The following is a 27500-nucleotide window of genomic DNA, read 5'->3' on the forward strand; positions in this document are numbered from 1 at the left end:
ACTCAAGGAGATGCAGCCTTGACCCCAAAACCCCACTCTAGATAGCAGGCAGAATACTTCTGCTTTGCCTTGCATATACTCAGTGGTTATGGTTAACTCAACATCCCACCCATAAGCAGATTTGTATCTAGTGACACCCCACCCTTTCAATCAGCAATATAAACCATGCCTCAGAGACCATATGTTCTAACCTGCTCATAAATTCAAAATCCCAGCTGATTTCCAAGCCATCAAATCCCTAAGCCTTCCTGGATTTGAACAGATCTAATGTATTTGAAATACTTAAGGCAAAGTGTACACAGAAAGACCACTAGTAAGATGTTTGTCCAACAACCCAATTCCCAGCGGAGCAAAATCTCTCTGAGGACACACCCTTTTAAAGAAAATCACTTGATATAGATTAGTTTTCCCATTCACAACTGCTGCACTCAGAATCAGGAGGGTAAGGATTGCCAGGATGGACAACAGGGATCATTAAGTGGTACAGTACAGTGTGCAACCTTCTGAGACTTACCGCTCTCTTTCTCTAGATGTATTTGAAGAACCAAAACGTTTTCATAGATATTTGCAAGCGACAGCATGATGGGCTACCCTCATTCTGAAGCGAAAGCCAATCTTTCTCAAGCTTCAGGTGGAATAATTCCCCCCACCCTTACTTAAAAGTGGAAGCACACTTTAGCTCTTAGTTTTATTTTTCTCAGTTTTAGGTTTTAAAAAACATCAGAGGAAAGAATTACCGGTACTATTCTGAGAGGAGCTGCTTTGTTATCTCGGGAAGATTTTTTCACACACTGAGCTTTAGAGAAGTCGGGAGTCCAGAACTCCTGCTATCGTAGATTTGGACTATTGAAAACTCCTCCATCTCCGTAGAACAGCAAGGACTCCTTTGAAACAAACTGAGCTATATCAGTTAAAGTCGAGGTTTGTACTGGGCATACGTCATTATACACCCAGCACGGGGCTGGGGAGGGATGAGAGAAAGAGATACAGATAAACGCTACCATGAGAACCATCTCAGGCAGATAAGCTCCTTAGAAATGCATGGATGGTTTTCATTAGATTGCAAACAGCAGGAGGAAGCGTAAGAAACACACTTGCACGGCTGGAAGAAATCAGAGCAGGAAAAGCCCCTTGCCCAAGAGAGAAGCTAAGGCAGCCGAGATTCTACCCATTTGCCCCCAAAATATGCCCCCCAACTCTTTTTGTAACTGTTTTTGCTCTTGCAAGAATATGGGGAGATTAGGCAACAGGAAATGTTGCCCCAAAGATACTAGTGCTGGCATCTCTCTGGGCTGTTCTCACAAGTTTAAGCACAGCTTTTCAGAGCAGATGGAGGTCCATGCAGCCCAGTAATCTTTTTCTCCAACAATTGCTGATCGAACACCTCTGAACCTCACAGGCAACACATGAGAGCAGTATCCTCCAATGGTCTGAGTCTGAGCCACAGAACACCACAAGGTAGACCCAGAAAAACTCAAGCTTCTTAGCAACCAGGCCAGGAGATCCCATTTTAAGCCAACTATTCATTTTTAAAATTGGAATTCTTTATGTTGAGTTGATCTTTTTACGGGCGTGGGGAAGTACTCTGCTGAGAAATTTAGAGAAAGGAAGATGTAACTATATTGTCAGGTATCAAGTCCACTCTTTAATGTGCTCTGAGGAACCATGAGCAGCTCAAAGGTCTACAAGGTGATTTTGTGAAACAATTCATTTTGGAGAACAGAAGCCTTGTAGAAGTGCTGAGCCGGAACTGGGTCCTGCTCTCTATACAGCTCTACCAAAAACTGCCTCCACCAATTCTGGTGAACTTTCAATGGTACTGAACAGCAGCAACAACGTGCGACTCATTAAAGATAATCTCTTACAAACGAAGAGGCTCGTAGGACATGCTCCCGTGGACAAAGAGACCCACCCTCTCATCATATGGTGGCACAAAGTTCCACCGACTAGTAGATAAGATGGTCTTAGGGTTTGTTGTCGAAGGCTTCGGGTTGCCAACCTCCTGGTGGTGCTGGGAGATTTCCTGGAATTACTGCTGATCTCCAGATGACAAGAGATCAGTTCCCCTGGAGAAAATAGCTGCTTTGGAGGGTGGACCCTGTGGCATTACACCCTGCTAAGGTTCCTCCCCAAACCGTGCCCTTTCCATGCCCCACCCCTAGATCTCCACGAATTCTACACCAACATGTACACACAAACCAAGCTGGCAATGCTAGGTTGTCTCTAGCTCATGAAAACATATGCTGGAAAAAATGTGTTGAATCTCTGAGGTGCCGCAAGGCTCTTGCACTGCAACAGACCAATATGATTCCTCTTGTGTAAAAATGTACAAATACGACACTGTGTTCTTTCTTCTAAGTACATTTGTTGCATCCTGCTCGTTTTCTTCACTAACTTCCCCATTCCGTTAATCTCTTTTACTGCTGTTTTATTGTATGGCACTTTAACAAGGAGTTGTGGGGGGGAGACCAGGCACCAGTAATCGTTTTTATTATTGAATTCTGGTTATTTGGTCCGGGAGGGGAAAGAAAAGATTGCAAATTCTTCCCTAGATCTGAGAAACCATAGAAGCAACTCCAACTTTTTAAATCAACACAGAGTAGTTATGAAATTCTGTGTCACCCCATCCCCCTCATCAAACTTTTCTTGGTTGCAACAGCTGCCCCAAACCCCAGAAGGAAGCTAAATCTGTCAACAGGAAAGGACTAGGATCCTGGTTCAAACAGTTTTCTGTTTTTTAACTTGTCAGACTTGGTTCCTGCCCCTCCCACAGCCATTACCAGAATAGCTTTATATAAACCCAGGCTTCCCTCTTTTCCGCTAGCTGAAAACACAAGCCCAGGAATTTGAGTCACCTCTCAAAACACAAATCATGCCAAAACATGAAAGTCACTCTGCAACCCACCAGCCATTTGCATAGTTAGTTAATAAGGCATGCTGCCCTTCAAATTATTCCATGTTACAGGGAATAGAAAGAGAATTAACTGATTGGGCTAATGGGGGGGGGGAATCTGCTTTGAATGACTCAAGCTCTCTCCCCTGATGGGTTTTTCTGCACCCAAGGATTCACTTCCTGGCACTAAAATCTGTTGCAGACACCTGCAGCCTCACCACAAAAGCACTCCAGTTCTCCATTCTTCAACTGCAACTAATTGGACTTCAGCACAAAACAGGCAATCCTGTTACTGCACCCACTGGCTGCTTAAGACATTTGTAGCAAGCTTTTGAGTTATACAGAACCCTTCAGGCATACCTAAAAACCAAGACTGCAAACATGGTGGACAAGTTGCATAAGCCCAGCCATTCTGAAATCTGGGGGAGGGGTTGTAGCCAACAGCAGAAGACTGGAACAGATCTTGGCCCAATCAGATTAAAGTAGCTAGGGCCCTGTTAAGGGGATGAATGAAAAAAAATACGCATTACATTTACAACTCACCCATCCTCTAAGAAGCACAGGATAGGATAGCGGGGTGGGGGGGATTTTATTCTCACAACAACCTGGTGAGGGAAGGCAAGACGAGAGAGGGTGACTGCAAACATGATGGACAAGCAGCCATTTGGACTAAAGTCTCTTGGGTCCAGCTGTGAGCACCAGCCTAGCACAGCATCCTGGAACACGTTTTTGTCCATCTAAGGCTAGCCCAACCCTGTTAGATCTTGAAACCTAAGCAGGGTTGGTTCTGGCTAGTATTTGGATGGGAGACCTCCAAGGAATATCAGGGTCATGATGCAGAGCCAGGCAATGGAAAACCACCTCTGAACGTCTCTTGTCTTGAAGACCCTATGAGATTGCCATTAATCAGCTATGAGTCGATGGTACTTTCCACCACTCCAGCAAACAGATCAGCAAACCATACTGTCAAAAGGAGAAAGGATACCAGATTGTTCAACAAGTAACCAGTGTTCAGAGGCAGTATACCTCTGAATACCAGCATATGGAAAACAGACCAGGGAATGCTGATGCCCTTACATCCAGTTTGTAACTTCCTAGGGGCATCTCAAGAGAACACTTTTTAGAAACAGGATACTTGACTACACGGGACCTTTGGTAGGATCTGGCACTGTTCAGCTTCTTCTGTTACATTCCTATAGCACACTGCCAACGAAGAGACAGCTGGGAAGCACTCTAGTGTGAACCTGTTTGTAAACACTCTGGGCTGGCTTGCAGAAACGTATGGCCTGTGGTCATTGCACCTTAGCATGCAAGTCACACCAAGAGCTGCAGAACATTCGCAGCTTATTGGTGGGAGTTCATGCAATCAAGTGGACTCCTCATATTTAATATCCAACGCATTCATTAGCTAGAAAGATCTGTTGGATACTTAGAAGCCTCTTCCGGAAATGCCAAGAACTGCTAGCCTGTGCGTTCCTGTTATTAATGATCCAGAGGGTGCAGTTGAATTGGACTTTGAGATTTCTGCATTTTTTTTTCCCAAGCAGAGCAACCAGCAGAGATACAGCTGAAGCTTAGAGGGAAACGATGCAGCGATAAGAATGTCATTGCTGTAACATTCAGTAAGCTCGAAACACTGAAATGGGAGTCCAAAATATTCCTAATTTTAAAGGATATTAAAGCATTGCTAGTTTAACCAGAGGGGTAAACAGTTACAAAAGTTATATGTTATCCTGAATAATGATGTAGGTGTCATTTTTATCAAGATATAAGCAGATGTCATTCTTACCAGGATATAAGCACAACCATGAACTTCATAAGAACATAAGAACATAAGAGACGCCAATGTTGGATCAGGCCATAGCCCCATCCAGTCCAACACTCTGTGTCACACAGTGGCCAGAAATACCAGTGCCATCAGGAGGTCCACCAGTGGGGCCAGGAGAGCTCATGTAGAATAGCTAAGAAGCTGAGCTTACAAATCGGGAACTCCTTGCTTTGAATGCCACAAACTGACCTAGCTTGCCTTAGGCAAGTCACTTCCTCGGCCTACCTCACAGCAGAAATGCTTCTCCCTATCCCATTTTAGCCTCACAAACCTACCTATGAGGGAGGTTAAGTCAAAGAACTGGCTGAAGATCATTCAATGAACTTCACAGCAGAGGGGAGATTTATATCAGGGTCTCCCAAATCCTAGTGGCTAGACCACAATTCTCAGCCCATGTTCATATGGCCAACAAATTTGCCTGGCTAACCCTTCCTCCCCTTCAATCAATGGAATTGTGGGAGAAATCTACTACTGCCCTTTCCTAATGTTCTTGATGTCAGACATCTTCTCTTCCCTGGCTCCCCCCCCCCCAACACACACACAGTCACACCCCTTCTGCCTTGAGCAGCCCTCACATAACGGTGACATGACTGGGCCCCTCTATTCCATGACACAGTTCAAACAAAAGGGGAATGAATGCCTTCACAACTATGTCGAATAGCTCAAAGGTCTTGTTTGTGTGTGTGGCGGAATGAAGGAACTGAGCGGACAACTATTGAGGGAAACAATCACTTAAGCAAGGCTGTCGTGTGAGAGGCAATGCTGGGGGAAAGCGCCCAATACCCATGTTCACAGAAGGGAAAATAAATGACAGAGGGGATCACATCAACTTCCACTGCCACCAATACCCTGGCAGTGTCTTTTCTCCGCACAGAAGAGGAGGAACAACAGGCAAGCATTCCCAAAGAAAGCTCAGGGTCGATTTTCAACCCTGCAGTATGCAGCTGCAGTAGCATGATGGGTATATTTTTAGACAACTGGGAAATGCTACCAGGCCTAGTTTGGGGTTTTCGGTGAACCCAGTGTGTGTTCCAGAGCATGTCCCAGAATCCTCTGCAAGGCAGAAGAAAAGCCACAGCGGAAGAGATGATGTCAAAGGTGTTCCCTGAAGAGAGAATGCTTGGGAAGAAAGCAATGCCTTAAAAAGGGACACAAGCAGAAAAAACATTCCTGTAAAGCATCTCTGGAAGTCCTTCTCCTTGCATACAAATGTACAAGGGGAAAATACATTAAAGTAGGTCAGGGCTACACAATAGCAAGGAAGTTACTCTCTTTCTAAATAACTGGGAAACAAACTGCTGAAAATGAACCCAAGGGGAAACCAAATGAGACTTTAATCTGTATATAGGTTCAATAATTTTTTGGCATGCAGTATAATTGCCAGGAGACTGTTAATTATAACATAAAGGTTATAATACTTCTCAGATCCTCCCCGGTCACTATCTCTAAGCCTAACATACTTCACAAGGTTGTTGTACAAGAGGCAAGAATTATGAAAGCTGTTTGGAGGAAGGATGGAATAAAAATGTAATAGAAAGAAGCAGTCTTTTAAGTCAGTCAGTATTAAAATAGGTGTAGAACTGAACATATCTACTTCAAATTGAGGTTTCTTTATCCAGATGATTCAGTTTGAATCCACCCTGGAATCCTTTTTTAATCACTGGAACAAAAGCAAATAAAGGGACATTGTCATTTTCTTAGGGATCTCATCCTCCTTTATGCCAGAGGAGGTTTGAAAATGTTTGGTTATGGGGTAATTCAGGATTAAATTCCCATTTTGTGCTCCCTCAACATAGGAACTGCCAGCCTGTGTGACTGCAAAGCCATTTGTGATAGCAACTGTCTAGACTTAAATTAACTATCTTCTCTACTAATGTCCTATGTTGCTACAAGTCTGTTTCCTGGTCTATCCTTTCCTAAATTGTTTTGCTGGCACAAGGTGGAGCCATATCAGAGGAGGTAAGGGTCTGCTCAGATGGAAAACAGCCTCCCCCCCCCCAAGAACGGCATTGCTGCTTCCATAACATCAGCAGCGATTTCACCAGTCTCCTCATCCTCCTTTCAGGCCTATTTGCATGCCCAGCAACCAGAGGTAAAGGTAAAGGTTCCCTTGCTCAAAAGCTAGTTGAATCCGACTCTAGGGTTGCGGTGCTCATCTCCGTTTCAAAGCCGAAGAGCCAGCGCTGTCCGAAGATGTTTCCGTGATCATGTGGCCGGCATGACTAAGCACCAAGGCGCACGGAACGCTGTTACCTTCCCACTGAAGTGGTACCTATTTATCTACTTGCAATTTCTTGCTTTCGAACTGCTAGGTTGGCAGGAGCTGGAACTAGAGACGGGAGCTCACTCCGTCATGCGGCACCCGGGTCTCGAACTGCTGAACTACCAACCTTCCACAGCCTGCAGTTCAGCGTCTTAACCACTTGAGCCACCACAGCTCCCACCAACCAGCTGACCAAAAACTAATTAATACAGCACTGGGACCACCGGGAACAGAAAGGTCAAGAGGGAATAAAGGGCACACAAAGGTGAGCAACCAGCAGAGGGGAAGAAGCAGGGGACAGAGAGAAAGGCTGCAGAGTAAAGCCGAAAGGGAAGGGTTTCCCCACTCCAGCCACAACCTGTCTTTATGGATACATTTCTACCCATTTTCTGAGCACCCCACTATCAAGAATGAGAAAGCTTTCATATGAATTGCGCCTGTGTGCAATCCTTCACCACTCAGTGTTATGTAAATCCATCACATTCCTTAGCTCATCCTATAAAAAGGAGGTAAAATAGCATTTTAATATTAACTTTTTTAAAAAAGAGAGAGAGAGAGAGATTCAAAATTCACCATGGTTTTCCACACTGCCCACCCAGTTGCTCTTCATGCATCGGATCAGTGAGCCAAGAGACAGAGAGCAGATGAGGCGGTCAAATTGTATCTTCAGACCACTCACAGAGCTCATATCAACGATAATGCGGGGGGGGGGGAGATCTCATCAGCAATGTAGTTTTCTAAGTACGCAGGAAGACTAAACTGGAACTCTTTTCCCTGATGTGCTAGCGCTCCAAAGCAGGACTGTTTTGTTTTGTACATTCTACCGTCATATCAGCCCCACCTGCAGTCTGATGTGGGACAGCCCAGGGACCATGGCCTGGATGTTGTGAGACCGGGGCCACAGAATCCGGCCCTACCAGCAGATGGCGCAGCCTACTGCCGGGGTCCACCTTTGACTCCATTGAAGGCGGAAGGGGAGACACGTATCCTGGTCAGCTACGTGACCTGCAAGGGGGGCTGAGCCGGTGCCTTAACAGCCGGATCCGCCCCCGGTCAACCAGTTCTTGCGAAGGCCACAGAATAAGAGGAGCTGGAGGAGATCACAATGCACCTGGTCCCAAGTCTCTACCTGACCCAAGCCAGAACTGTTCACACGCAATAGCCACTCCCAACAGGATTGGGACCAGAAGGTATCCAGGCTGGACAAACATCAGGTTCCAGAGGCCTAAGAGATCCTACCAAGCCAGCTGGACTCTGGGGAAATTTACTCGGAAGCTCTACAAGACTTGCATACAGCCACCGGGAAGGTGAGAACACCCTGCCCCTTCCCAGTGAAAGCAACCACAGGGAAGGAAGGAGAGAAAAGCCTGGGTGCCTACTGGAACAGAGGGGCAAGCTCAGCTGACCAACATGCACTGCCCATGCCAATTCACTGAGGGACCGTCAAAACAGTCCCGGAGGCAGCCCTGCAATCCTGGCCCCAGAAGAGGCGCCTGCAGAGCAAACTAGTTCCAACAAGAATTCTGAGTCACAGGGCCAGAGGACAGACCCGACCAGCCAAATCAGTAGCCAGCTTGGGGAGCAATTCTTTCCTGCCCAAATCACCGCAGCTGGCCGGATGCTGAGCCTGAACAATAGCCACCCAGCTCCAATGCTCCAGTTCATTCTCCATCCAAATCTACCTTTTCAACAGCAGCAAGAGGCACAGCCGGTCAAGTCTCTGGATTTCTTTGGGCCGCCATCTCACAGCTCTAGGAAAGGCTTCCTCTACACACCTCAAGGTCTCCCTCAGATGACCAGCATCGTCACCTGCACCCCAAGCAGATAGCAGGAACAAACAAGGGACCCCATGCCAAAAGCGGAGAACGCCAAATGACACGGGAAAGGAAGAAAGAAAAGCACCACAGTTGCTAGGCAATTCCCCAGGACCAGAAAAACCAAGACAGAGACGCAAAGAAAGAAAGCCTGTACCTTGGTCCTTGTACCAGCTTCCGTACAGGGGACAGCACCAACTCTGCCAGGGGCCAAGGCTGCAAGCTATCTGGTCTCAGCATCAGCCTGGGCCTCTTGCAGCAGACTCACGGTTTAGGAGAGACTCTCCAGTCTTTGCAAACAAGCCGTCCAAGCTCAGACTGGAAGGCCAGGAAATGGAGAAAGTGCCCTTTGCCCTCACAGGCTCAAAAGGATGGAGGCAAATTTAATCAACGCTGGCCGCACATTTTAACCTGCAACGGCTGATGAAACACCCGCGACAGAGAAGGAAGGGGCTTAGCCAGCTGTCCAAGCCAGCTGTTCAACATTAACAGCCCCCAAAGTGTAAGGATTTGCCTCTTGGGGGCCCTGCCAAGCAATTTGGCTTTGGGCAGGGTCAAAAAAGGATAACACGCAATCAAATTAAGTATATTGCAGGGCATGAGCCAAAAATAAAATTAAAATTAAAAAGCACCCCTCTCGTTCCAAAGCCCAATCCCTGCTGACCTGCGAACGTGTAACTTGGGTGCCATCAATTTCTTTACAACCCACAGCTAGCAAAATTGATTTAAATTTAGAATATACACTAACACAAAGCTCCACAATTACAAAAACAATGCAATGTGAAGCAACACCCAAGGAGTCAGAACAGCAAGAGGGAACGGAACCAGCTGCATAAGCAAAACACAGAAGCCCATCTGTCGCTGTGCTAGGGGTGCTCTAACAACCACTGAACTTCTGTGGCCGGCTGAAATCTCATCTAGCCACCAACTCACAAGGTGACCTGTGCTCTTAAGTCTCAGGTGGCACCCTGCAACCTGGCCTGCATCCTGCCAGTCCACTAAGCAAAGATGGAAGCCTGCCTTCAGACTAAGGCCCCTGCCCTCCCCCCAACAGAAGAGGAGCCACTTATGTTGGATGAAGGCACCTTGAGCCTAAGGTAAGATGCTGCCCGCTGCTACTTAAATGTGTTTTGCCGAAGGATACTGAGATTATGAGACCTAGACCCCATTCACAAGGAGGATTTGCCGCGCTAAAGGCATGAATGCCAGGTGGATTTTCAGGGCGCGACATCTGGGAAGCGTAGCGCACCCGTGGCCAACCTGTGGCGTCCCGCCGAAGATGCGCAGTAAAAAAGTACCTCAGAAAGTGCACTAGTATCTGGAAAATGCGGAGTAGGGGTGGGCATCTGATCACGGGAGCGCCAGTATCCTGTGGCATCCGGTGCCCATCCACATCCCATCGCAAACCAGATGTTTTTCATAAGCGCATGCGCACAAACACGTAACTGAAAGCAGTGCTGTTCCACGGAACTGTGCATGCACACAAACATGAAACACTTGCCGCACTGCTTCTTTGCCAAGCTCCAGCATCACCGTGTGATCGCCAGCTAACAGCCTAAGCGCAAAGCTGTGGGGGACCGTGTGATCGAGTTACCGCGCTTTATTTTGCTCCCGGGCGAACAGCCACGCCCCCCCCCCGCGTTATCTGGCCCATGTGACGGGGCCCTAGTGTGGCATAGCGGGTTTAAGTGTTAGACCAGGAAAGCTCGAGGTTGAATCTATGTTCAACGATACTTCTTGAGTGACTTTGTAACCTTCAGCTTAAAGCAAAGGGTAAATATCCCACAGCACTATTTCAGATAACAAAAAAAAAGAGATGACATTTTTTTTAAAAAGCAATACAGGCAAGGCGAGTCTTGTCAGATCTCGGAAGATAAGCAGGGCTGACCCTGGCAAATACTTGGAAGGATGACCTCCAAGGGATACCAGGGACGGGATGCAGAGGCAGGTAATATCAAGCCACCTCTCTAAAGCATCCTAGCCCCACTATGACCTCCAGGCTCAGAAGCACACAAAATACTCACCAAAACAAAAAAAAGCAATAGATGTCGTCTACCAGCATGGACACAATCCACGGGGAATAGACTGAATGAAAAAGGAGCCCTGCACCCCTCCCTCACATTTCCAATAGGGCCTGCACAAGAGAAATTTCCCACTGGATTGTGCTCAGAAACTCTATCTCATAATCAGAGAAAGGGGGGAGGGAGCCAGCCAGCTAATATTGTCAGCAAGATCTATTATTGCAAAGCGTTGGCAAACAATTACCCCATCGACACTTGACAACATACAACAAATCATCACAACGGAGGACTTAGCAGATAGACTTGGGAACGAAGCCAGTCAATTATATAGCTGCTTGGATGCTATACTAAATTTCTGCTAACAGAAGGGGAAAGGGAGATTTTTGCCGGTTTCCCTGTCTCGCACTGCAGCCCCCCCCCATTTGCCCCTCATGTTTTTCCTGTGCCCTTGGGAGCAGCATCTGGTGCCAGGCTGGGGCAGAAGACAAGAAGCTTCCATCAGCAGAGATTTACCACAGGATCTAAGTCAATGTTTGCATGCCAATTTTACAAAGGGGGGGGGAGAGACAGTGATGCAAGGCTAGTTAAACCCTATTGCTCTTTTATGCGGCATTTTTAAACACAGGCTTGCAGATGAATAGAACAATTCAGAAGCCTGCAGGTTTTTTTACAAGCCCATCTGCATCGACATGTATACATGCTGCATTCCAGGTAAAGCAGAGGGCACAGGAATCTACACATCTGGGAGGAACAGGTGCCCTAGCTTTGCTGCTGCTTTTAACAAGGGAACAGCTGTAGAATCATCCTCACATCAACCCTGCAAAGTAGGATATTAACAGGCTCAATTTATAGATGAAACACTGAGGCTAAGAAAGAGAGGGTGTGCAATTGCCACTGGGTGTCAGGGTCATAAACGGGATTGGCAACGAGCCCTCCTCCATCAAAACGCTCTATGCATCTTGGCTTTTGCTAACAGGGCTTAAATATTATAGTTAAAGAACATATTTTTGCTCTCCTTTGCTACTTGTTGAAAGGGGCTCTTTGAGGGTGTCCCCTCCAGAGGAGATGTTCTGGCTCAGTGGTAGAGCATAAGTTTTGCATGCAGAAGGTCCCAGGTCCAATCCCTGGCATCTCTAGCTTAAAAGGTCTCAATAGCAGATTGTAGGAAAGAACTTTCTCTGCCCAAGACAGCAAAAGAGTTTCTGACAATACTGATCTATATGGACCAATGGAATGACTGTTTATATGGCAACTTCAATTGGTGCCATTTACAGAGAGAGAACTCTTTCCTTGGGTGGTTCACTAAAGCCCTAGCATGTTTTGGAAGCAGCTGAAGTACTGGAAGCATTAAACAACACCACGCAAGCATTTGGTCACCAGAGATGGATGCAAAGGGATAGATACCAACTCGCAGCAAAAGGTAGCACCACTCCACCACCCCTTTTTCTAACTCAATATGATTCACCATTATCGTGATTCTCCAATAAGCGGGAGCCAAAATACAGCGGGGCAAAAATAAATGGTATTTGCATAGCTGTGATCATCCCACACAAACACACTCCCTCCAGCACTGACTGAGTGCAGAGGATTCGTGAACATTCCACCTCTGCCAGCGAGAAAGCATCAGCAACACCATCAGTTCAGTGTCGATGTGGGGAAGAAAGCTGGGGGTCACTTGGGGGAGGAGGACAAACTCTGTATACGAGGTCCAAAGACCAGATATGCAGCATGCTGGCAGGCCTTCAATGAGAACATGCCCCCCCATCTCTCTCATTTTTTACCCCACCTGTCCTCCAAGGAGCTCTGGGCACCAAACATGGTTCTCCCTTCCCTCCTCTAATCTGCACAATAACCTTGTGAGGTAACTCAGGCAGAGAAAGACTGTAGATTAGTGGGGATTTGAACCCAGGTCTTCCCACGCTGAACTCTACATCACACCAGCTCTCTTCTGCAATACAACTGGGTTTCCATGCCAGACCGTCAGTGTTTCCCTCCACAGATGTGAAAAGGCTTCCCAGAAAGGAGGAAACCTTGACCCTTGACACTTTATCAATCTAGGGAAAGGACAGTCTGTGTTGCGATTACACAGACAAGCACAGAGAGAGACAACAGGAGCTCAAGTCTTATGTCTGGACTGTCATCTTGTCTGCCAGTCCTGCTCTGGTGCCTTGAAGCAGCCAGACCTGCAGAAATTTCACCAAGGAGGCTTTTCCTGGCATGAGGACAAAATTATAAAGAGCTATGCTCTGTTCACCAGGCTGCTGATAAAGGTGCAAGATAACGACACAGAGGAAGATGAAGATGAGCCTAGCAATCCGACTTTTATTATATGGAAACACATAACCCAACTCTGGCTACAATAACATCTCTATTGAATAAACACAGGTTTAGAGCAATGATTAAAGCAGGTGTTTCCTCCCGTCTACTATGCACCCATTTGTGCAGGTTGGTAGGGACAGAACAGCAGACTTTGCAAGCCCCGGCACCAGAGTCTTCTGGCTCCAAGGGTCCAGGAGCTCCATCTATGATGGCTCTGGGAAACTGCCACCAGATGAACAGCTCTTTGCAGAACCACTGTCTTAACATCCTCATATGAACATATTCAGAACAGCAGGTGGGGGGGGGGCTGCATATCCTAAGGCTTCTGCCCTGTCCTGAAAAACGCAGGCACATAAGACTCATGCCTCTTTTCACAACCCAAAACCCTCTGGTCATTTGCACCACCGAGACAAGCGAACTACAGTCAGCCTGAGAGGAGCCCAGTCAACATGGCACTCCAAAAGCAGTAAGCAACACATGGGGGGGGGGGGAGAGAAAAAGTTGTGCCTGCATTATGGAACTGCAGAGGACCCTGATGAAGGGAACCACAACTATCAATGGAGCAGGGTTTCAGCAAAAGGGGGTGGTGGAAGGGTTGGGAAACTCCTGGAGATTTTGGGGGAGAGCATGGGAAGGGCTAGTTCCTCGACATGGCACAAACCGTCTCTACACAACCCTGTGAGGCATAGAGTCCTCTTGACTTGGATCTAGGAGGATGCTGTGGTTCTGTTCTTTGTTAAATGTGTGATGCTAGACGGAGGCACCTGTGAAGCTCAGAAGGAAACCAGTCCTTAACCTCTTGGGGATTCCCTGAGAAACAGACCTTTCCTCCATGGGGGAGGGAGTAATTCCCTCCCCAGGTGGCACACCTTTGTCTGGACTGTACCTCCTTCACAATGCATGTGGGAGCTTGTATGATTCTTCATGCAGAAATTCTCTGCCTGTAGGGAAAAGGGACCAGCTTTCCTGACATGCTAGTTTTCTGCTGCTAGGAATACTTCCACAGGGGGACATCCCATCAAACAAGATCCCACTGAAGAAATGAAACCCAAGTGGTATTGGGGGGGGGGGGTGGCTGTATAATCCTCTCTTCCACTCAAAACTCCCCTCCCCAAAAGTTGCTTTTTACCCCACCAGAGAGAAGATGTGCATATCCACCTCTCTTTTCTGTGGTGATTCTAGAACTTAGAGGCCGCTTTCATTTTGGGGAGTCTCCTTTGCCAGAGACAGGGTCCCTTCCCTCTAGAGATTCTACAGCTCAGAGGAGTTACTTCTATCCTTGGGGGGAAGGCTGGGAAAGCTGGTTTTCTTTCATTCCAAAAACGCCTCACTCCACCTCCCCATCACCGGGCAAGCACCGATTTTGGCCAAGGGGTGGGTGGGGGGAGGGATAGGGTAGGGGGAGAGGAGTGGAACTTGCTCTTGAGTCACTCTGGAGTGGTTTTTTAAAAAATCTTTTGGAAGATACCGTGGAGCCGGGGATGCCTTGCGCGGGTGGGGGTCTCCCTGAGAGGACAAGGTGTCTCTACGGGGAAGGGGAACAGACGAGCGAGATCCCTTTCAACTCTCCGAAGCAGCTTCCGTGCAAAACTGCAAGTCCTGCCAACCCTCCCCCCAGCGGAACAAATCGGAATCACGCAGCCAGCCCCTATTGTTGGGGCGGGGGGGGGGGGGCTGAAAAGAGAAAGAGAGCTGCAGCCCACCCTCGCTACTCAGCCAGATCCACCATCCCTACCTCCCTTACCGTACATCTCTCAGCTGCGCTGCGCAGCCAGTCCCCGAAGCGCCAGTTCAATCGCCCCGGCCGATCCTGCTGCGGCGCCTTTTCATTCAGCCGCCGCGGCGCAGCCCGGGATGGGCGGAGCCACCAGGGGCAATGAATGGAGCAGGAAGGGGGGGGGGGCGCGCGCGGAAATGCCCATTCAGGCTGCCCCTGCGACAGGGACAGAGGCTGCGCGTAGGCGGCGGGGAAAGCGGAGCGATCAGAGGGAGACCCTTTCTAATTAGCCACGCCCTCGCGGGTGGGTTCTTGGGGGTTTGCTGGCGGAGCTCGCACGGAAAGGGCTCTCGGGTTCCTGGGGGTTATTTATAGGCACATCGGGCCGGCCAACGTTAGCCGGAAGGCGCGTTTAGATCTACATTTTAGATTTCGAATACTAGTCAACATTAAATATCGATACAATTTACAGTTGGGCTTTAAAATATAAAGAGTACAGGGGAAAGGGGACCTCGGAAGGGAAAGGGTTAAGGTTGCGTTCACTCCGTTATAGGTCCATTCTTCAGCCTTGGCCATAGGGAGAAAGTGATGTTCTGAAGAGCTAACAAGTATGGCTCAGTGGCAGAGCATCTGTTTTGCATGAAAAAGATCCCAAATGCAGGCCCACCATCTGCAGTTTAAAAAAAGCAGGTGATGTGAAAGATCCTCAGGCTGAGACCTACCAATGAGAATACTGATCACTGGCTGCAGTCACACGGAGCATTAGCCACACTAAAGAGACGGAAGATAGGCGGATTTTCCGGGCGTGATCAAACCGCAACATCTGGGAAGCGTAGAGCTCCCATGGCTAACCCGAGGCTTCCCGCCGAAGATGTGCCGTAAAAAACTAGCACCTCCAAGGTACTAGTTTCCGGAAACCGCGGGGCAAGGGCGGGCGTCTGATCATGTTTCCGGTGGTAGCTCGTGACATCCGGCGCCCGCCCATGTCCCGTCGCAAAAAGGTTTTTTTCCCCAAGTCTCCACGGGATGCGCACAAGCACCCTATGGCGCATGCGCACACTTCGGTTAAAAAAACCCACAACCCCCGCCGTGCCCGCTTCTTTGCCACGCTGCAGGATTGACGTATGATCGGCACCTCCCCCCGAACCACCGGATGTCGGTGGGACGTTTTATCCGGTGGGACGTTTGATCCGGCGGCCGCGCAGTAGTTTGCAAACTTTGATCCGGGGCAAACAGCCACGCCTCCCCCCACGATATCCGGCCCGTGTGACCGGGGCCTTTGATAGATAGCTCATACCTTGAATAAACCTTTGTTGGTCTTAAAGTTGCCTCTGGACTCTAAATTTGTTCTGCTGCTTCAGACCAACATGGCTGACCAACTAGACCAACGATGTGTCTCAGAAAAAAAGTGACTTATTATGTTCGATTTCTGGCATTTGGGAGCTTTGGGAGACAGCTTGAGATCCTGCAGAATGGCTACCACACAAAGTGGACTTTCCTGGCCTAACAGTGGCCTGACTTGGCATAAGGCCTCTTCCTAGGCAAATCCTGAGAGTTTGCTTCATGCAACTGGTGCTCATAATGCAATCATTTGTCTTTAAGGCAGCACAAGACTACTGTTTGTCTTGCTGCAGCATAGCTACCCCACTGGAATTTGTAACTTTTTGACCACAGTTCCCCAATAATAACTGGGCTACACATTCAGCTAAATCAGACTGCCCAGGGTGGAGGAATCATAACCAAAATCTTTCCCAAAAAACCCAAAACCAAACCTTGTTCCCTGCACATAGAAAACTAGCATATCAGGGAGTAAGAACGCTGTCTTGTGCCCTTTCTGCGATGTGCTAGCTTTTTTACCTGCAGGGATGCTTTGTGATTTCTGCAGCCTCTTGGACAGCAGAATAGCTTGGAGTGGTCCTTTCGGCACGTGATCTTAGCCTAGGGTACTTTGCAAGGTTCTTAAAGGGTAAGATAAGTACTTGAATTAAAACATGTTCTAGCCTACAGAAATGCATACACATGCAAAAAAAAAAAGTGTTGAACTGCTCTCAAAACATCACTTGTCTGCACTGAAGCGGAAACAAATTTATTTATTTATTTCATTTATACCCCGCCCTCCCCACACGCGGGCTCAGGGCGGCTGTGTCCTATGCTGGAACTCTGCTGTCCTATGCTGGAACTGTGGAACAGCATAGGACACAAACTATGTCCTTTGCTGGAACTCTGGCAAAATTCTGGAAAAGAAATTCCAGATTTTTTTTAAAAAAGTGTTTACTTTTGAAATACAGGTCGGTTCCCTCCCCCCCAATTAAGGTTTCCATGTGTAAGGGGATTTTTCCTTACACCTAATGAAAATCCCTTTTACTGTGATCTGGCTGGGAGAGAAAAAACTCACTTCAAGGCTTTTCCTCTAGCCAAGTAGGCAGTTTTATTTAAAAATAAATTCATTCTGATGCCAGCTCATAAGAGTTCACCAGCAGGCTGGCATCCTGAGCAGATACCAACTAATAATAACCAACTATATAAAACCCACTTCGTTCTCCCTATTTATAAAAGTATAACCAGTAAATCTTTCAGCTAACCAGCTGAATGCCTGAGATAAGGCCAGGGAGAGAGCTTTCGCTTCTCACTTGTAAGGGGGGGGGGGAGTAAAAAAAAAAAACAGAATAGCTTTTCAAAAGGAAAGTCAAAATCAAAAACTGCCAAAGCAGTTCTCTGGAGCTGAGCCCAAGGAACTGAGCCCCTGAGCAGATACAGAGTTCGTCCTTTAAAGGAAAATACAAAGAAAGAAGGAGGTCAGGCTCCAGTAAATCCAAGGATAGCCTAAATCCCATTCTCAGACTTAATCCACCCCCTGTTTACAAAACACTCCAAATTCCTGAAAAGGACATAAAAGAAAACAATCCTTCTACAGCTTGAAAGGGAGATAAGGGAGTCACCACACACTGACCATGACTCAGTTGCCAAAAGATAGATCCAGGTGGTCAGCCATGTTGGTCTGAAGCAGTAGAACAAATTTAGAGTCCAGTGGCACCTTTAAGTCCAGTAAAGGTGTATTCAAGGTATGAGCTTTTGTGTGCATGCACAGTTGTTCAAATGTTGTTGTTGTTCAGTCGCACAATCGAGTCCGACTGTTCGCGACCCCATGGACCAGATCCCGCCAGGCCCTCCTGTCTTCCGCCATCCTCTGAAGTTTGCTCAACTTCATGTTCGTTGCATCTATGACACTGTCTAACCATCTCATCCTTTGCTGTCCCCGTCTTCTTTGACCTTCAATCTTTCCCAGCATCAGGGCCTTCTCCAGTGAGTGCTCCCTTCTCATTTGGTGGCCAAAGTATTTGAGCTTCAGTTTCATTATCTGGCCTTCCAGGGAACAGTCAGGGTTAATTTCTTTTAGGATTGACTGATTTGATCTTCTTGCAGTCAAGGGACTCTCAAGAGTCTTCTCCAGTACCATAGTTCAAAAGAATCTATTCTTCGGCGCTCGGCCTTCCTTATAATTCAACTCTCGCAGCCATACATGACTACTGGGAATACCCAATATGATAAAGTGTGCATGCACACGAAAGTGGTCTTAAAGGTGCCACTGGACTCTAAATTTGTTCAGTTGCCTAAAGATCAGGGGGGTTAATGGTATGGTGACTCCTTTACCTCTTTTTCAAGCTTTAGAAGGTATTTTACCAAAAATAGCCCAGATCCTAAATTTTATTGATGAATTTTAGGACAATAACATTGAATGTTAGATCGGAAAAAACGCACAATGTTTATCCCTTTTTTTGTTTGTTCCCAAACCACTTTAACTCAGCAAAATATATAACTGGAAATACTGGAGGGGACAGCTCACAAATTAGGAGCGGAAATATATATTCCAGGCAGCGGGGGGGGGGGTGATGTCGGATGGACTCATTAGGACAAATGAGGCACTGTCCCACTAGGCTTCCCCCTCCTCAGTCTGTTCCTGCCTGCTTCCTTCCTTACTACCAACCCTGTTAGTGACTTCATTGGTCTCAGACGTAATATGGTGGAACTTTGCAGGCCAGCCTCTGTACAAAGATGCAGAAGAACTTTTCCCCCCAAAGGACAGAGGAAAAGAAGGCTCTCCATGGGCGTGAAGAAGGATGGAGGGGGAAAGAAACGATTGACAGGCCCAGTGGATGGATTGTGGTGAAATCCTTTGCCAATCAGAGAATCAAAAGGCCAAGTGAAAACTTGGCCCTGACAGATGATCTACCAGGCTGGTGCCAGGGTTGGGAGGGTGGTTATCCTCTGGCCTAAACTAATGGTACTCCTGCTTTTGTGTTTGTTTTGTGTGTGTGTGTGTGCCCCTGCTTGGAAGTCACGGTGACCTCTGGCGACTCCTACTGGGACACGGAGGAGATTCAGAGATTGGTCCTGCTTAGCTTCCGAAATCAAGATTGGGCTTGCGTGGGCCTGCTTTTCAAAAAAAATTCTTATAAGGAGAGAAGTTTGTTCCCACTTGAGAAAAAAGGTCTGCCGTGACGACTTCACTTAGAGAGGAGGGGAGAAGTATGGGCTTCATTGTATTGGTTTGTACAGTGGGGTGCTTTCCCTCGCTCCTGGTGTTGTTTACTGGTTTGTCAGTCAGGGGTACTAACTGCACATTTGCATTCAGTGTATAAAAGCATTATCTGGATGCAGGTTGTTTTTATTCCTTGTGTGGGTTAGTCCCACAGGATCCTAGGGTTGCCAACCTCCAGATAGGCCCTGGAGATCTCCCAGAATTACAACTGATCTCCAGACTAGAGATCAAATCTCCAGGAAACAATGACAGTTTGGGAGGGTGGAGTCTAGGGCATTAACGCCCCCTCAGGTCCTTCACCTCTCCAAACCCCACCCCTCCCCGTGCTCCACTCCCAACTCTCCACAAGTTTCCTAGCCCAGATTTACCTACCAACCCCGGTGAACATCCTCTGCCGCCATGCATTCTAGGTTTTGCTAATCAATTTGAGGGTTTTTTATTATTTGAGACAATCTGCTTCAGAATCCCACTGAGAATTACTATCCCCCCTTCTCTGCAGTTAAAATTAAAGTTACTCTTCTAAACAGGGATACACACAATTGCTGCTCATCGTTCCTGTGGAGGGGCTGCAAACAGCATCACTGGGTGACATGAGCAGTGGCTCCACTTTGGGAATGAGGTGGGGGCAGGACCTGGTTGGCTAGCAAACGGCCCCAACAGAAGGGATCTCAAGACCAAAAGCTATTTTTGTATCTGCTGCTGGTGAGCAAGTTCTGTCCTGGATATTTAAAATGCAAAGACATCATTGCTCAGGTGAACAAAGTAAAAACAAACAAACACTACTACTAAAGAGTTGGGAAACGTGCTGATAAATGCAAGTTTGTGACCGAAAAAGAAAAGGAAAGAACCCACATTGCTCCATCATAATTCTAAAGATCATTATTTTACCAAAGTTAGCAGCCTTTCCCTGGGCTGTGTCTCCTTCAACAGCAGGTAGACGCTCACAAAATCAAATACTCCTCCACATAGAAATTCTCTGAACAGAGAAAGTTGCCATGTTCAGGGAGGAGGATTCTAGCCAAGCCTCCTTAATCAGAACATGTTAAATACAATGCCAGGGAAGGCTAGACTCAGGTGAGGGGCCAGAACAATTTTTAGCTTAGCACTGATTAAAGCTTTTGCTGTTTTGAAACCCCCACCCATCTCACTATTAACATTTTTACGCACCTTTCCTCCCTGGAGATCTCCCTTCTCCCATTTAGTCCTCACAACAACCCTGTTTGGTAGGTCAGTTAGGTTAGAGTTTATGACTGGCTGAAAGTTATCCAGTGAGCATTATGGCTGGAAAGGAGGATTCGAACCCAGCTGTGCCCAGTCTTAGTTCAACACAATATACTATAATTTATCCACTATACCAAGCTGGCTTTAATATCCATCAGACTCCATCTAATCAGGCACAAACTAAGTTCTTCCCTTGACCAACCACGTGCCCTCTTTTCCCCTGCATCAGGCCCCACCCCTGGTTGGGTAGGCAGTACCCTTCAGCTCCCAGGGTCCTTCCACTGGAATTTATTTGTGATCCATTTAATCTGGACTCAGGCAGCCCCTCCCCCCCTCCCCAGCTTGCCAGCAGGTCTGTTTTTTGCAGTCCCAGGCAGACTGCAAAGCCAGAGGACCAAGCCCCAGATGGGCCACTACATGTAGCTGGCGGGCTGGTTTAGGCCCATCAGTTTTGCAGACCCAACTGAGTAATGTTCCAGTGTTCCAAGTGCTTTATGACTTGCTCAGAGATGTGTTCCACCATGAGTACGCCATTTAGCCCAAGGAGACAGACAGGCTGAGTTTAATTTTCTTAGTGCTCATTTTGCTTTTAATTCTAAACTGCAAGCCCTGGAGTTGTTTGGCTGGCTGGAAAACGACTGTGGTCTGCAATGCTGGGGGTACAGGGGGAGGAGACCTGGGCTTATAAAAAGCCTTTTCTGAATATTAGCAGGTAGCCTTTGCCCATCATCTTCTGGACTGATAGGTGAGCAATGGTTTCTGCCATTTGGCTGCTTTTAACCCTCAATTAGGAATTCAAGCATTAGCTGCCAAGGCAGCCAATGTGCCTTGAGGAGTTAAGCAGAGAGAGGGTTCCTGTTGACCCAAAACACCCTGCAACAGAGAAGACTGCCTGCCTCCTCACACAGTGCAAATTCCCCTGTTAGAAACTAAGGCCTCACTTACTCGTGAAGAAGAACGAGGTGGTAGACTGGACTGGACTGCACCACTGCCAACTGCAAGTGGCAGATTCCTGCTTCAAATACGTACACAAAAAAATCTAGTGATTCAGCTGGGTAGCTGTTGTCGGTCTGAAGCAACAGAACAAAGTTTGAGTTCCAGGGGCACCTTTAAGACTAACCATATGCACTTCTGCAGATACATTGAAAGAGATTTCCTCAATAATTCTGGGTATGTGCATGCACACTTCTTCAGATACATTGAAGAAGGAGAAGAAGAGATTGGATTTATACCCCGCCCTTCACTCGGAGTCTCAGAGCGGCTTACAAACTCCTTTCCCTTCCCCTCCCCACAACAGACACCCTGTGAGGTGGGTGGGGCTGAGAGAGCTCTGACAGAAACTGCTCTTTTTCAAGGACAGCTGTGCCAGAGCTTGTGACTGACCCAAGGTCACATCAGCAGGTGCAAGTGGAGGAGTGGGGAATCAAACCCGGTTCTCCCAGATTAGAGTCCGCACAATTAACCACTACACCAAACTGGCTCTCCTCAAGCTTGAGGAAATCTGTTTCAATGTATCTGAAGAAATGCATATGCACGTGAAAGCTTATACCTAGAATTAAACTTTGTTGGTCTTAAAGGTGCCACTGGACTCAGACTATGTTCTACAAAAAAAAAAATCTATGCAAGTAGGCAGGCAGGCAGGCAGGCAGGCAGGCAGGCCCCCCCCCTCTTTGTGTGCTGGTTTTTTATTTGCATGGAATTTTTAAGATGAGGGTTAGGGTTGCCAGGTCTGGGTGGGGAAATACCTGGAGTTTTTTGGGGGTGGAGCCTGGGGAGGGCAGGGTTTTGTGAGGGGAGGGACCTCTGCAGGGTATAATGCCACAGAGTCCACCCTCCAAAGCAGCCGTTTTCTCCAGGGGAACTGATCTCTGTCTTCTGGAGATCAACTGTAATAGTGGGAGATCACCAGGCCCCACCTGGAGGACGGCAGCCCTAAGATTAGGGGACATTCCAAACCATGATCATCCCCGGGTAGCCTGACATGGTGCAATCCATTCAGCCACCTCGGTATTTCACTCCCTCGTGTTTGTATGTCAGGCTTCATTGTATCTGTAACTGGCCCGACTCTCTTCCTTGCCCCTGGTCAGGGCTTTTTTTGTAGAAAAAGCCCAGCAGGAACCCATTAGCATAATAGGCCACACCCAAGAGCAGAAACTCATTAGCATATTAGGCCACATCCCTGACAGCACATCTAATTAGCATATTAGGCCACACCCCCGTGTTACCAGAAGTGTGGTCATCCAGCCACACCCACCTTTTGCTTCTTATTCTGTTTACCTTGTTTGTTGTCAAAACCCAGGGCTTTGCATGTTAGGCCACACACCCCTAATGTAGCCAATCCTAATGAGTTCCTGCTCTTGGGTGTGGCCTATTATACTAACAAGTTCCTGCTGGGCGTGGCCAACTCAGGAGCCAGCTGGAAATGCGTTCCTGTGCGTTCCTGCCCAAAAATAGCCCTGCCCCTGGTCACTCTGCTGGCTTCCGTCTGCGAAGACTTGTTGGGGCTTCTGTTCCAGAGTGTGGGAGTAGGTTCATGGAACCTGCTTGATTTCTTGGGCTGAATTAGGGTTGCCAGCTCCAGGTTGGGAAATACCTGGAGATTCTGGGGGTGGAGCCTGAGGAGGGCGGGGTTTGGGGAGAGGAGGGACTTCAGTGCCACAGAGTCCACTTTCAAAAGCAGCCATTTTCTCCAGGTGAACTGATCACTGCCACCTGGAGATAAGCTGTAGCACAGGGAGATCTTCAGCCACTACCTGGAGGTTGGCAACCCTAGGCTGAATGTCCCCCTGTATAAAACGATTGGAGACCCTGATGAGGAAACTGCAGGTCAAACCCTGAAATCCTGGTAATACTTTCTGCCTATAATGTTTTTATTCCATCCTTCCTCCCAGGAGCTCAGGGTGGCATCTACTGTTCTCCACTCCTCTACTCTGTGGTGAGGACAACAATCTTGTGAGATAGTTTAGGATGAGACACAGAGAGAGAGAGAGAGAGACTGACTGCCCCAAGGACTTCAGTGAGTTTCTTGGCTGAGGGTGGGATTTGAAACTTTGCAACCCCACTTTCCCTATGAGGAAAGGTTAAAGCGCTTAGAGCTCTTTAGCTTGGAGAAACGACGACTGAGGGGTGACATGATTGAGGTTTATAAGATTATGCATGGGAAAGAGCAGGTAGAGAAAGAGGTACTTTTCTCCCTTTCTCACAATACATGAACTCGTGGGCACTCCATGAAATTGCTGAGCGGCCGGGTTACAATGGATAAAAGGAAGTACTTCTTCACCCAAAGAGTGATTCACACATGGAATTCACTGCCACAGGAGGTGGTGGCGGCTACAAGCATGGACGGCTTCAAAAGGGAATTAGATAAGCATATGGAGCAGAGGTCCATCAGTGGCTATTAGCCACAAGTATAGATAGGGACTCTGGGGCAAGTGATGCTCTGTCTTCTTGGTGCTTGGGGGGGTCAGCAGTGGGAGGGCTTCTAATGTCCTGGCGCCACTGGTGCACCTCCTGATGGCACCTGGTATTTCTGGCCACTGTGTGACACAGAGTGTTGGGCTGGATGGGCCTTTGGCCTGATCCAACATTGGCGTCTCTTATGTTCTTATGTTCACTCTAACTACTGTACTGCAGGGCGCTGTCTACTTGCAGCCAGGATAGGCCTGCCTGAACAGGCCAGTCACTTCCTGGAAAAGCACCACACACATTCTCCCCATTGTTCTTTAAAGGCACCAAGTGATTACTGTTTTCTGCAAACACCTCGGCATTAATAAAAAGGCATAGCTGGAGGGTACAAGGTACAGTAAAGCTCTGTCTTTTTTGTCTTCCTGCTATAGTTGTAACCTTTATGGTACCCAAGTGACACTTTAGCATCCTCATCCACCTACAGACCAACCGATTTTTCAACAAACCACAGCATTTTCAGCTCTGGCACCTGTTCTTCATGCTGATATCCAGTCAAAGCATATATTTCTATCTATCCTCATTTAAGCCTTCAGCATTCTTCACTAATGTGCACTTTCTACCTTCTATATATATTTTACAACCCAGTGTGTTGCAGCAGTGAAAAAGGCAAACTCTGTGTTAGGGATTATTAGGAAAGGGGTCAGCATAAAATGGCCAGCATTCTAATGCCCCTGTATAGAACTATGGTGTGGCTTCATTTGGAATACTGTGTACAGTTCTGGTCACCATATCTCAAAAAAGACATTACAGAGCTGGAAAAATACAGAGGAGAGCAACCAAGACAATTAGGGAGTTGGAGCACCTTCCCTACGAGGAAAGGCTGAAGAGTCTGGGACTTTTCAGTGTAGAAAAGAGACGACTAAGGGGGGACATGATAGAGGACTTGCATGGAATGCAGGGGGTTGACAAAGAGAACCTTTTCTCTCCAAATACTAGAACTCAAGGGCATCCAATGAAGCTGATGGGCAGTAGATTCAGGCAGGGCTTTTTTTGTAGAAAAAGCCCAGAAGGAACTCATTAGCATAACAGGCCACACCCAACAGCAGAAACTCATTAGCATATTAGGCCACACCTGACAGCAGCTTCGGGGAGCCCGGGCAAGCCCATCCTTGAAGGGAAGACAGCTTGGCTTGCCCTGGCAACCCCTTCTCTCTGTAGCTACGCATGCAGAGGTTCTGGCTGTAGTGGGCATGGCCAACTCTGAAGCCAGCCGGAACTCCGTTCCTGTGCGTTCCTGCCCAAAAATAGCCCTGGATTCAGGACAGACAAAAGGAAATACTTCTTTATGCAGCAAGTGATTAAATGTGGAATTTGCTGCCAGAGGATGTAGTAATGGCTGCAGGAATAAAAGGGGATTAGATAGATTTGTGGAGGATACTTCTATCAGTGGCTACTAGCCATAGTGACTGAGGGGAACCTCTGCATTCAGAGGCACTAAACCTCTGAATCCCAGATCCAGGAGGCAACATGAGGGGAAGGCCTCATGTTGTTGGTCCTCCAGAGGAACTGGTTGGCCCACTGTGTAAGACAGGATGCTGGACTAGATGGACCACTCGTCTGATCTAGCAAGGCTCTTCTTAGATTGGATAAGGCAAGCCTAACACTGTGAAGATGTTCCTGTTCCCCACCTACTGATGTCTGATTATTTTGGTAGTCATCTTTTTACTGTCATGGATCCAAATGTCCTCCAAGGAGCCTTCCTTCCGCTTACGTGACTCTTCTGTTGGAGGCTTCAGACCTCCCTGGGTGGAGTGGGAGGACAGGGGTAGCACAAGAACATAAGAAGAGCCTTGAGGGATCATCAGCACCCTATGGATGCTGGCTCTTAATATAATTTCTGTCTGCTGTGATTATTTATTATTAGTATCACATTTGGTTTATTGTTGTGATTCGTGTTTATGTGGAAACTAGGATGCCAACAAATACATTTCTGACATAAATCAATTTTGTTTCTCTGTAGCGGGCCTGGTAGGATTTCCAGGTGCCTCTTCTTTTGAGACATGTGATGGGAGAGGTTCCCCCCACACACACACACCCCTTAATTGATTCTGCCTTTCTCCCTTGTGTTCCATTAATGCATGGAATTGCCTCCTAGAATAACCCTGTGATCCCACCTCTCTCATCTCCTTCAAATCCTCCTTAAAACCCTCCTTTGGCACAGCCTCCCTTCCCTACTGAAACTAAGTCAAAACACAAACAACTTAAACGAATGCACATCCTTCCATTTTATCCCTGCTTCCTCTTCCTTCCCCTCCATTTGCACTCCTTGGGCAGGGACTTAACTTTCTGTAAAGGGCCGCCACACACCTTGATGGTGTTATATACGGTTTAGTTATTAAATTAGGTTCATTTCTGTTGGTGTGAAATTTGGAATGACATAGAACCCTTCACCAACTAAGCTTGCTGCTGTCAGAGAGCTAACGTAGATGTCCCTCCCCCATTGTGATTGAATCCAGTGAAAGATTTCACCTTTCCACTTAGTATACCTTGTTCTCTTAGCTGGACAGTTGCCCAGAACTTATTTTCAGCAATGTTCTTTTTTTTTTTTGCGTGGATGTTCTGTCTAGTTCCCAGGGTAGTGTTAAAGCAGCATTCCATAACAGCTGTGGGCAATGCTCCCTCTAAACTGCGGAGTCTTGTGAGCAAAAATTCTACTTTGTGTGAGCTACCGGCATTAAAGTTGTGAGTGAGCGATTTGGCTACTGCATACATTAGTTTGCTCTGGAGCCATCCTTCCTGAGCCAAGACAAAAATGTGTGAGCCAGAGGCTAAAAACCTGTGAGCTAGCTCACACTAACTCAGCTGAGAGGGAACACTGGCTGTGGGATTCCAACCCCCAGCCCATTCTAGAATGCAGGAACCCCAGAGAACTTGACAGATATTACTCCCCCTCCCCAGCACTGTATAAGTAGGACTGAACCCAGAGCATTCTTAAGCTTCCCTTTCTTACAAATAATGGTTTGGCTCAAATGAAAGACGAGAGAAAAATCTTCCCCCTTAAACAAGAGCAATGTAGTGAGGAGCCACTCACAGCAATGCTGTGCTGAAGTCCCCACAGATTGTGCTTCTAGTGACAGCTCCATAATCTCAGCCATCTGCACTGCAGATGGATGCAAGTGACACAGTGAACGCAAGCCTTGCCTTAAGACCAAACAGAGAGGAGGGAGGGGGCCAAAGCTGCCAGGCTGTGCGTATAGCAGATTCCCCAGGTCCAGTTCCTGGTGTTTCCCTTTAAAAGGACTTCAAAAGGCAGAGCTGGGAAAGATCTCCGAGCTGCAAATCAGACTCGATAGCCCTGGGATGGGCTGATGAATGGACTGAGTGTAAGGCAGCTTCATAGGTAGAGGGTGAGCTACCTTGTGCTGTGTCGTGCCCATTCACACCTTACAGAGAACACAGGTTAGATTTCCAGTTCTCAC

General features: G+C 47.5%; 1 protein-coding gene across 4 annotated transcripts in view; it reads right to left on the reverse strand.

Annotated features, from left to right (window-relative positions):
- EFR3B (EFR3 homolog B) overlaps positions 1-27500 on the reverse strand; it is a 162797-nt gene that overhangs the window by 109824 nt on the left and 25473 nt on the right. Inside the window, exon 1 of one of the 4 annotated variants that reach the window (XM_015411551.1) lies at positions 14883-14932. The exons of the other annotated variants lie outside the window; for them this stretch is intronic. Within the exon in view, the coding sequence (XP_015267037.1) occupies positions 14883-14889 (7 nt within the window). The 5' untranslated portion in view covers positions 14890-14932. Of the gene's footprint in view, positions 1-14882; positions 14933-27500 lie in introns of those variants that run through there. 4 annotated transcript variants of the gene reach the window in all.

The sequence above is a fragment of the Gekko japonicus genome, unplaced genomic scaffold (assembly GCF_001447785.1).
Source record: "Gekko japonicus isolate JY-2015 unplaced genomic scaffold, Gekko_japonicus_V1.1 scaffold6, whole genome shotgun sequence".
Classification (NCBI taxonomy): domain Eukaryota; kingdom Metazoa; phylum Chordata; class Lepidosauria; order Squamata; family Gekkonidae; genus Gekko; species Gekko japonicus.